The sequence below is a fragment of the Aulonocara stuartgranti genome (assembly GCF_965226115.1).
Source record: "Aulonocara stuartgranti genome assembly, chromosome: 4".
Classification (NCBI taxonomy): Eukaryota; Metazoa; Chordata; class Actinopteri; order Cichliformes; family Cichlidae; genus Aulonocara; species Aulonocara stuartgranti.
Window position 1 is genome coordinate 17,767,945 of NC_138942.1, and position 11,460 is coordinate 17,779,404.

The following is an 11,460-nucleotide window of genomic DNA, read 5'->3' on the forward strand; positions in this document are numbered from 1 at the left end:
CCGACTGCTAAAGTTCTGTCCAATGAGAGGCGAGTTCTGTACCGTTCTGTCCAATCACAACGTGTCTAATACTGGTGGGTTGGGTCTGGTGGGCTGGCACCGCAGAACCAGCGGATCTGTTCTTCGTTATGTTTTTCAGTGTCGGGTGGAGTCTACATCCCGTCGCATCCCTGCGGGCAAGGAGGAGGATTTATCCCCCCCACCATTACTTTTTTAATTGACTGTTTCTTACTGCCAGACATCGAAATACTCCAAAAAAGATGACGACGACAACCACCTTTCAAGGAGTGGAGCCTGGTGCTAAAAGTAGTTCCAGGTAAAAAGGAGCCGAAAGCCTTTTCACGGAGGAACAAAAGAAGTAGGATGCGGGCAAAGCCTCTCAGCTAGCAAACGCCTCTTTTATTCGTTTTTGCTCAAAGACAGCTTGCTACAGAATATCACAGGCTGTGTTAGCCCGGTGGTGGTTGGCGAGGGATTTTTCTGGATTTAGCTAAACTGTCACATAATCTAGCTAATTAAGATAATCTTATTGGGTGTCTGATGCACCATACCCTTTAGCTACACGAAGTTAGTGAGGTTAGCATGCCTGGGTTTCGGAAACAAACTGCTCGACAGGATCTTTTCCACATTTCTGTTTAAGGAGAAGTGGACAAAGCTGCCTAAGCCTAACGTCAGCTCCCCGCTGGCTGCTCTAGACTGCGAAATAACTTTTTTTAATAGTTCAAGTCACCACTTTTTTTCTTTCTTTCCTTCTATGGAAGGAAAGAGTTGTGAGTGTGCTGCTCTTGGAGTTAACGTCTTGTTAACTTGTTCTATTTTGTTGCATTTTATCTAACAAAACAAAAAGAAAGAAAGAAAAGAAACGATAGAGTCCATTTGATTGCTTACAGGAAAGGTCCCAGACTAGACCGCGGTCTGCTTATGTCATCATCTCTTGAATTTTGGTTCAAGGAAGTTTTAGGGAAACTCATTAAGCGGGGTCGCGAGCCTGATGCCCGGTTTTACACTCAGTTTAAGAGTCATCCTCCAAGCATGCGCTGAGTCTTTTCCTGTAAGTGATGATATGTCGGCTTCGTGCATTCCTCCCTTTTTTCCTTTTTCTCTTTTTTCTTACAGGGAAGAGTGCAAACCTTAAAATTATGGCCGCCTTTATAACGAGGCATGATTTCAGGGCGTGCTAGAGATTTTTATACTGCCACTGTTAGCCCTTGCTGAGTCTGAGTGAGCATGTCAAATGTCGGTCAGTCCGCATGCTGCTTTCGGATGATGCAGGGGGCTTGGGTGGGGGCTCTGAGCTAGCTAAGCCTGTAAATCTTTCCTTAGCTCTTCTGCCTTTTCCCCCTTAAAGCCCCCTTTAGCGAGCTGCTGGTCATTTCTGCTTCTGGACGACCAAGTAGATCAGTAGAGCAGCAGCTTGAATTAGGCTAAAATCAAAGGCCTCCTATCCTGCCTTATCAGACATGCCATCTTTGGCTCTGGACCTTAGCAGTATCCTACCCAGCTTCACCTGCCTTAAAGTGGCCTAAGGCTTCCAAACATGACTGCCATTTCACTCATGTTATTTGCAGGTTCATTCTAGGGTGGGGTCTGCTGCCAGCCAGCTCAAAGCTTTCCCCCACCGTCGCAATCTGTGTGTGTATGTGGAAAGCATGAGCTCATCCTCTCTGGCCGGGAGGTGAAGTCTGGTTTAGGCATTATATGTGGTCACAGCCAAGAATTAAATGTGCAAATTCACGTTGTTGTATATTGGGCTGTGTGAGATGTTTGGTTTTTTTTCCCCCTCGTCTTGGTTGCTTTCTTTGTAGCTGTGCTTCAAGAGCAGAGTTGTTGTTTTTTTTTACTCCCATCTGCCTGCCTGGCCCTCGGACAGCTGCTCGGTGTGTCAGCTGGTGACTTTAGGGGGCTCCAGGAGAGGAGAGTTTGATGGTGGAAAGAAAAGGAAAAAAAAAAGAGGGAGGGGTCCAGCAGTGGCTCTGCAAGCACCTCGGTGTCTGTCGTCCACCCCAGCTGCCCTTGAGCACAGCGAGGAGAAAAAGGGTTTCCCTACTCGCTGTTGAATTCCTTTTGTTTGGTTCATGGTGGAAGAAAGTCTGTGGAAAGTAGGCTTTGTTTGTCATCTGTGTATCTGGATCCTGGCTTTCTGTGCTGTTCTAGAACAGTCCCAATATTACATGACCTATATTTAGCGTAAACCTCAGACCTTTCACTTCCATTGTGCGATTGTGACCAAAATAAACGTCAGATTTGATGAATAAATGCGATAATTGTGTAATTATTCCCCCTAGAAGCAGACACAAGCCCTCATATGTCACTGCAAAGGAATCTGCGCTGAAGAGAGGCAGCAGCTAGCCAGCTAACTCTGTGATTATATGCGACTGGAGTCAGCTGCAGGGCAGAGATTGGGACTGTCTGTCTGACAGGCTGACAGCCGGGGCTTAGAGAGTGGGGGGGACCTTGCTGGTATCTCATGTTTTTTTGTTTTTTTTTCCTTTCTTTCTTGTGTGGTATGTTTATAAAAGATTTAGGGTGGAGTAGAGAGAAGGTTGCATGTAGCTTGGGGCTACCTCATGTTTTATTTCACTATTGATTTTATCTTCTTTTTTCTTTTTTTTCCTATTTTTGCGCTGTGCATCTGATCAGTGGTGTGTGACGTGAAGGCCTTGTGTTGCAGTTTGAAGCGAGAGGTTATGGAGCGGCGGGGGGGGGGGAGGGAGATAGGAGCATGGTAGACGGGGTGTCATTCCAGCTGACGTCAAAATTGTCATTTTGTTGCTTCTAAGGGTACTACGACCGCCGGGTGGGGACTCCAGCTTCTCCTTTGGCACAGATGACAACACAACGCCCCAGCGCAAGAACAAGATGGCCTCCAGCATCTTTGCAGAACCTGATGACCCTCACGCTCATCGGAGGAACAATCCACCTAGTAATTCACTCTAACATTTATTTCTTGATTGATGGAATTTCCATGTGACTGTATCAGAGCTGAAATCAAGGTTTACAGGTTTGATTTACACGAAACTGTGGTTTTACATCAGGGAGCTTGTATAAACACACACGAAGAGCAAGTTCTATCTTGCAAAAGCAGACAGATCTACCAGAAGCCTTAAGTAAGCAAAAAAAACCCAAAAAACCCCACACACCATGGAAGTAATTGTTCTAACTTAAGCTAGGAACAGATAGAGATCCCAAATTTTTCCGTTTGGGTTGTCAGAAAGAGCATCCCACAAGAGTAATAGCACAGAAAAAGAGAAAAATCCCCAGAGTACTACGTAAGGGTAATTCAAAGTGAGGGTTTGTTAAATGGGGCTGAGGATCTGTCCTCTATGGAAAGAAATGCGTCAGTTAAAAATGTGTCAGTGGGTGAAATTAGCGGCCCTCTGCAGCCACAGAGGACATCTTATTTTGAGTGTGCAAGAAGACGCAGAAAAATGCAGCCGGGGCCACGAGACCTGTGAGTGGCACTGTGAGTAGTAGAGGAAGTAGGTGAAATATTAATGTGGCCTGACAGTGCCAGGCAAGGTTTGGATCTTTTATTATGCATTGGCTTCACTGATTGTAATTAAAGATGATCCAGTTAGTCAGTGATTTAATACATTGCATAAAGGGGGAAAAAATTCGAGCTCTGTGGCATTTCTGCAGATTTGCTTTTTAGCTCAGGGCCTCACAAGCCTGAGATCACATGTTTTCACACTGGGCACTTTGTGGAAAACTGTTTACATGGCGTATCAGATTTTCTGGGTGAGTGTGGACGATGAAGAATTTGGCCTAAAATCGTTACATCAGCCTCTGACCTCTGCAGCCAGCAGCTGCTTACAGCAAAGCCTTTTCCTGCTTGCATTGTTTCACTCTGGGTCAAGTTGAGGAGAGCCTACCACAGCTGTCCCACTTTAACGGATGCAACTGGATGAGGAGGATATAAAGTTCTGCTTGAATGACCAAGGTTAATAACAATCTAAAGCCTTATAAGCATTGTGCGATCTATTATGTGGCCTGTGTTTGAACCCATGCTGCAGATGAACGGGTTTCATTGTTTGCTTTGGCGTGCAGCCCTGTGTACATTTTTTTTGTTTTTTTTTGTTTTGTTAAGATCAAATACACCTTTTCATGTCTCAACCATCAAGAGCCACTTTGTAAAGTATTTTTTGCCTTTGGGCAATTTATAAGTTTAGCTATGATAGCACAGTCTCAAATGACCTTAGAAACATTTGACAAAATAAGAGCACAGAAAACAAGCATGGATTAGCTGCTATAAGCGTTACTTTAAACAAGAGATGGTGGCGCCACAGTTTTCAGAAAACAAAATAAATGGAGCGCTGTCCTCATGGCTAAAACTAGGAGGTGGGAGGGCGGTGGGGGTTTTCCCAAGGTAGTCCTTTAATGCCTGAATCTGATTCCTCACTTTCATGGTGTGTCTTTTTACTAAGTGGCAAATGTAAGAAAAAAAATTAAACTTGTTTTTTTTTTTTTTTTTTTTTTAAAATGTAACTTATTTTTGTTTTAACTATACTTTGATGGTTTTCTTTTAAAGATTTGTCTTGTATTCTGTTTTACTGACATAGAAGCAGGTTGTTGTTCAGCCAGGATGTTCCCTAGGATTTTAAAGGGGACCTATTTTTCTAACATTCAGCAATATTCATTATTCTAATTCTTATTATTATTGGGGTTATACAAGAGAAATGATCATTATTTAACTTGTATTGGGGTTCGTTGAAGCCTCTGGGGTCATCCACTGTCTGAAAGTTCTGTTAGTTCCTTCCTCGTTTCCTTTAAGCTGCCTTTGTTCTGATTGGTTGGAACTTACAAATGGCAGGTGAGGCTTCTTGGCCCACAGCCAGAGCCATGTGTCTGAGATGACCATATTAGGTATGTTGGCTTTCTTTGAAGTCATAAAGAGCCAAGAGTTGAAGAAAAAAAAAAAAAAAAACTACTGACCTCATTATGGTCATGTTTATGTGAGAAAATAAGAAAATGTATGGCAAGTAAAATTTAATTTAAGGTTTAAAGATACCAAAGCTGTGGGTATGTGCAAGTAACCTCAGCTTCTGACCACATGAGTGCTTACATGAAATAAGAGGGGGAAAACGAAACTACCATCAGCCGCATGATTGCTGTTGCTGTCTCAAAGCTCAGTAGGCTCAGCGTTATAATATATTTATGCCATAGACCCAGGAGATCTATAAGGTTAAGTAGAAGCCTATAGCAATGACAACATAATGCATCTCTCTGGTCCATCAATCTACTTAAATCCTCTTCCGTTTCATATTTCTTGACTGTCCAGAGAATTTATCAGACTCCTTAATGTGGAGCCGGTAATGAAGACGCGCTTGTTGAGTGCTGAATCACTTCACTCTATTAACAACAATGGCCACTCCTCTTCTTCTTTGCTTTCCGTTGTTCTCCTCATGACAAAGACGGTCTGTCCCCTCCCTGGCCCTCGGGGTTTATAGCTGTTACCTTATGTGGCTTGAGCTAGCACAGCCTGCCTCCCCACAGTGGGCCAACACAGGATTTTTAAAGCTCTTTCTGCTAAAGGAGAGTGCAGGCGCTGCAGGGTTTTGTGAGTTTTGGCATTCAGGTTGTCTGCCTGGAAGCGTTCCACTTCGTTTCTGGGTCTGTTGCAGACGCTCAAACGGATTTAGTGATGTTTCCTGTTTAGTTCCCAATGATTTTTTTTTCTTGTCTTGTGTTATTTGAGCCTCTAATCAAGCTGATGTTTTATCAGTGAATCTGAGAAATCTGAGAAAATGAGTATTGTGATGAGCATGGTAGATTGGTGGGGCTAGAGAGATTTGGGTCTGGGGTGGCTTTGTCACTAATTGGATTAGTGTCCATATGGTATGACTGTGCTGCTCTGGAGCCTTACTCATGTTTTGCCATTTGGGTTTCCTGTTAAGCTTCAGTGTAATCTTCTGACCAAAAAAGAGGAGCGAAAAAAACCCAAACAATTAAAGGGCCATGAGTGTTAGAGTGTTAGCTTATTTTCTAAATAGTTTGAAAGCATATTTTTCTTGTCTGTCCCTTATCTGCCTAGGCGGGGCGCCTACAGGAACCCTGTGCGGCGAGCCGTCGGCCCCACTGAGGCGAGTACAGCAGCCTCTCCTCTTCCCCAAGAACCCTGAGCCGGAGCTGACCACCATCCACAACTCTGGGGCCGCCTTGGTCTGGAATCAGAGACGAGAGGTACCAGCCGTTCACCCTTTCAAGACTTTGTTTCCAAAACAGAGCCGCAGCCAAGTACCAGGCTGAAAAAAACACTGTCATAGATTAACTTTAATTCTAAACCGTTCAGTGGAAAAAGTCATTGGGGGGAAAGATGAGTTCACAACTGCTGCCAAGAGAGTTTTGTTAAGTCTGTGACAGAGAACAACGAAGCACGGCATCCCAGAGAGCGAGAGATGAGAGCCGCGAATCATTCGCTTCACTTTATCTAAAAAGTCACAAGATCTGCTCTCATTCTTTATTCATTTTTGTAACTTTATTTCTTTCAAGCTGTTTTTATGTGTAATTAACAGAAATGGTAAGATTGCATTAACTCGATCAGTGTAACTTGGGTCCAAAAAACCAGTTTCCAGTGGTTAGGACTGGCATTGAGCCAGCTTGACCCCAGCGCGCTGCCGAGCTGTTAATACATTGGTGGAAACCCTGGTGTTTATCGTCTGTTTGAAACAGACCCAGGATATGTTGTTGGGTAGATATCCTCCACTGACATTTGTAATCCCTTTTAATGTGTGAATGAGGCGGCCCTCGTTTTGTCGACATGGGTAGAATCCAAATAAAGACAGGCAGAGAAAACACAACGGCCGACTCCACCTGCCAACCTAGAAACATATCACTAGGGTCAAAAATCACAGCAGTGCTGTCATTAATCATTCGCAATTACAAGTGCTTGCACAAAAGTTCCTGTATATGCAACTGCCTTGTGGATGTTCAGTATTATTTTCCTGGCAGCATTCCTTTTCTTTTTTGGGTTTGTGGTTGTATATAAAACGCTTCTTCTCAAACGAAGAAACGTTAGCAGAGGAGCCAGGTCGGGGAGAGATGTGACATTCCTGTCTTGTGTTTTCATTGCAGGTTGAGAACGGCCAAGAACAAGGAAATGATGGTAAGTGTCTTGAGCACTTGGGTGTTTTTATAAAAAGGCTTTCAGGTTTCTGTCACAGTCTGACTATGTCTAAACAGAACTGCATGACTTGGTCGTGAGAAGCTCCTCGGTATAGCTCTAGAACAGATCCGTTAATTTCACTCTCCCCTCTGCAAAGATCAGATTATGGCGACTGATCTGGTCTGGTATGCTGCTGCTGGCATACAGTTTTGTTTTGTTTTTGTTTTTTTTTAAGCATGGAGTACACATGTTCTCCCTTTCTGAGTCAACACAACGTGGGCTCTTTGATGTGGTTTTTCCTTGTCATGATGGTATGTCGGTGTGTAGTCGAGCAGCTGTTGTTTGATAGCAAGCTCCACTGAGTATGAAAAGCTTTTTATTAACCTCCAGGTGCATGTTTGCAGCAGAATTCCTGGCTCCACAGCTAATGGGAAGGTTCGACCGCATACCATAATGAAAATTAAATCAAAGCTCACTTTCTGCACGGCCTTTGAATGACTGGAATGCACGTGCGTTTGTGTGTGCGCACTTTGAAGTGTGTTGTGTATAAATATTCGCAATTACATGCCATCAAAAACTTTTCAAGCACTTAAGCCAGTTCATTACTGCCCTCTAAGTTAGTTTCTTCTCCCAGCAGACGAGCCAGTAGTGCACACTTTTGATAAGACAAGGGCGAACAGAGATTAAATATATCAGCTTCTGATCGACATTCAGCACACCTAATGTCTTTGATGTTGTCCCGAGTTAACGCTACAGGCCCTCCACACTGAGGGTTCAAACAGAGCACATTCAGCAGTTGAGTGTGTATTATACCTCTAAAAAAAAAAAAAAAAAAAGATTTCAAAATGTTCCAAAAAGGAACATGTTGCCCTCATTTCTAAGATTTAAATGAAAGGTCTCCATGCAATGTGCTAATGTTTTTGCACCAATTCAGGCGGTAATGGATAAAAAGACGGCGATGCTTTAATGCTGTGATTTTACTCATTTAAAGAGGGCTGCCCTCAACTACTCCGCTGAGCCCACAGAGCTGAAGTGTGGAGACTGTTTTTAGCCAGAATTTGCATAAAACCAGCTTTAACTCTTTCCATCTCAGCAGTGTTCAGTGCTGATAGATCCAGCTAGCTGATAAGTTTGCTCTGGCTCCAACCAGGAGGATCATATTTATGTGTTTGCATAATTGCTTAAGTGCAATACTTAAAAGAAGCGACACAGTTTGAAATCTTAGCCAACATTAAAAGTAAAAGGACAGAAGAATTATGTTTCTGCAGTGAATCTAGTTCAAGCCATTGGCAGCAGTTATACCTGTGCCTGTGTCATCACCAGTGTGTAGTTATGTTTCTTTGCACATTTCATGTCTGCAGTGTAGATTTAACACAGATGTATGAATTCATTATTATCCTTATTATTTTTATTGTTACCATTTTGCCTGCTTTGTCAAATTTTGATAGATGTCGATTTCCTGTCATAGGGCCCAGTTTTTCCAGTGATAGAAGGATGGGTTTTGTTTGTTTGCTTTTGTTGGGTTTGGTTTTTTTTTGTTTGTTTGTTTGTTTGTTTTTCAGTCATCCAAAATAATCATTTACTACTGGAGAGTCCCCTCACTCGTATATTAGTGGGGTCACCTTGAGCCAGTTATTGCTCCATAGTCTGTCTAAGATTGCTGACAGTAGTCCATATTTTGCTCTGGAGAGCCGCTGTGAGCTTGAGGTCCACTCCAAACTGCAACATCTGGAAAAACTGCAGAACAAAATAAGAGCGACATCACCCATTGTTGTGGTCTGCACAATAACACATTATCCCCCCTCTTTTTTTTTGCTGTAGAGTATCCTGAAGATGTGCAAGATCAGCAAGAGGAGCAAGATCAGCAGCAGAAGGAGGTGCCACAGCCCTCCGACCCGTCGGGAGGTGCCAGCGCTGCTTCAGGCGGCCGAAGAAACCCCCCTGGTGGCAAGTCCAGCCTCATCCTGGGTTGAGACCAGTCAGTTTGTTTTTCTTTGGGTTTTTTTGTTTTGGTTTTTTTGATGACAAATACCCCCAACCACCATTCTCTTCCTCCTCATCAACATCTCTGCTTCTCCCCCCCTCCTCCAACACCACCACCTTCTCCACCTCCTTCACATGCACTCATGCCGTCACGTCCATGGACCCCCGTGTCCTCTCCCTCCACCTGCAAACCTTTTGTTTTGATCCTTTTTTCTATTAAAAAAGAAAACTGTTGACAAAAGCACTTTATGTATCTCCCCTTTCCATTTCAGCCCATCCTGTAGCGCATTTCGCCTGCTGGGAAAGGCATGACGTTTAGCTTGTCCCTCATTCTCTCCCCTGGTGTAAATGGTAAAAAAAAGATTAAAAAAAAAAAGATTTGATGCGTGGATTTCTAAATACAATAAAGATTCATATTAATTTGCTGTGGCTTGTTTTGTTTTTTCTTTATTGTTATCTTGTAATAGTAGTCTAGGATAAGATATAGAAAATGTAGACATGAAAGGATCTGCTAAGTCTCCATTTCAGTGCATAGTCTGAAAGCAAGGCGCTGAGTATTATTTATACTCATTGTAATGGAGCCTGCAGGCAGCAGCCACAGAGAGCAAAGAAAGGCTCTGGGTCTGGAAATCTGCCCAGCCGAAAAAAGGGAAAAAATGACTATGGCTGCTGCCAGTTATGTCAAAAGAGAAACTGCACTATCTCTTCATGACATCATACACTGGATATTTGGCTGTGGTTACAGTGTGCTTGATTTAGGAGAGGTGTTTTTGCTCTGACTCCGACTTTTTAAAGCAAAAGTCTTTTTTCCCGAAAGGTGAAAAGTGATTCATACAAGACGTAATGTTACTTTTAGAACCCGGCCATTACCAGCACTGCTCAGAGATGGCTTTATTTGGTCTTAACCTGAGCACTTTAACTTCTTAAGCATCATCAGTAATACACAAAGCACAGAAGTAATTCTCTTAAAAAGCACTTGGGGGTTTTGTTAAACACATCAGACTTGTAAAATATCAGCTCCGCTCTTTTACTCCTGAATTAAATACCTCGCCTATTGTGTTCTGGTGAATTGCACCCACAGGGATTTAGATTTGCTGGAATGCTTTTTTTGGAAAATAAAGTTGCCTTCAACTCAATTAGAGGTAGCTTTACGCATTAAGTGGTTTGAAATTTACAGTTCTGTTGTATTTGAGAAGATGTTTGTGGTATACAGTAAAAATATACACGCAATGTAATAGAACTGGCTTCAAAGTGTTATTAACAGCAACTATGCAAGTACAGTTGCTTTTTCAGTGATTAGAAGTCCTCTCCTGGAATACAGGAAAACCTGTTTAGCTGCGCTTTAATGCAAATATCTAAAAGCCGTTCACTGGGTGAAAATACTGTTTGTACCAGATGTCAGACTGTTTCAGGATGACCAGAAGGAAGAAATAACTCCAAAAAAGGTCCCAACTCATTACGACCAAAGTACGCAGCTCAACCTTGAAGCAGGCAGGCTACAGCAGCAGAAGATCACTCTATGTGCCACTGAGGATACAATTCGCATGATATCAATAATATTTGGACAAGATCACAAAAATGTTGCCTGGTCTGATGAGTCTGCTGCATTTGAATGGTAGGGGCAGAAATCGGCATTAAGAGGTTGAATGCATGGATACATCCTGCCTTTGATCAACGGTTCAGGCTGCTGTAGACACCACAGCCTACTAATGAAAGTCTAGCAGCCCGTGACTGTACGATAAGCGGAAAGGAGGCAGAGGACTGGTGAGTGTCAGAACTACCATCCAGGACGAGACAACGAACATCCATGAGGACATGAGGAAGATGACCACTTTTTCAGTGAATAGATAAGGCAGCAGAAACCTGAGACCGAAGCGGAGCAAGGAGAAGGACCATCATGTAAGGACACGTCCATGCACGGTATGTGCTGTCAAATACATCAGTGACTGAGATCCAGAAATCGTTCCAATGGCTGGACAAAGCTGGACTGAAAGACAGCACAGAGGCAATAATCACGGCAGCACAGAAACAAGCTCTGAGCACAAGATCCATAGAGGCTGGGGTCTATCACACCAAGCAAGACCCCAGGTGCAGGCTGTGTAAAGATGCCCCTGAGACAATTCAGCACAACACAGCAGGGTGCAAGATGCTAGCAGGCAAAGGCCGGCATAGTATACAGAAACATCTGTACTGCGTATGGCCTGGAAGTCCCGAGGTCAAAATGGGAGACGCGCCCTAGGGTGGTTAAGAATGACAGAGCCAGATGGACAAAGTGGTGATGGCTAACCACCTGGACATAGAAGTGGAAGACAAGCCGAGGAAGACAGCTGTCATGGTATATGTGGTGATACCAAGTGATAGCAACATCAGAGAAA

General features: G+C 43.3%; 1 protein-coding gene across 1 annotated transcript; it reads left to right on the forward strand.

Annotated features, from left to right (window-relative positions):
• Positions 1-101: 101 nt before the first annotated feature.
• LOC309704896 (jupiter microtubule associated homolog 1-like) lies at positions 102-9,510 on the forward strand. The gene is made up of 5 exons (XM_082530385.1): positions 102-316; positions 2,781-2,923; positions 6,032-6,180; positions 7,072-7,102; positions 8,924-9,510. The coding sequence occupies exons 1-5, from the start codon at positions 261-263 to the stop codon at positions 9,073-9,075; spliced, it is 531 nt and encodes a 176-aa protein (XP_082386511.1). The 5' UTR covers positions 102-260; the 3' UTR covers positions 9,076-9,510.
• The last annotated feature ends 1,950 nt before the right edge of the window (positions 9,511-11,460 follow it).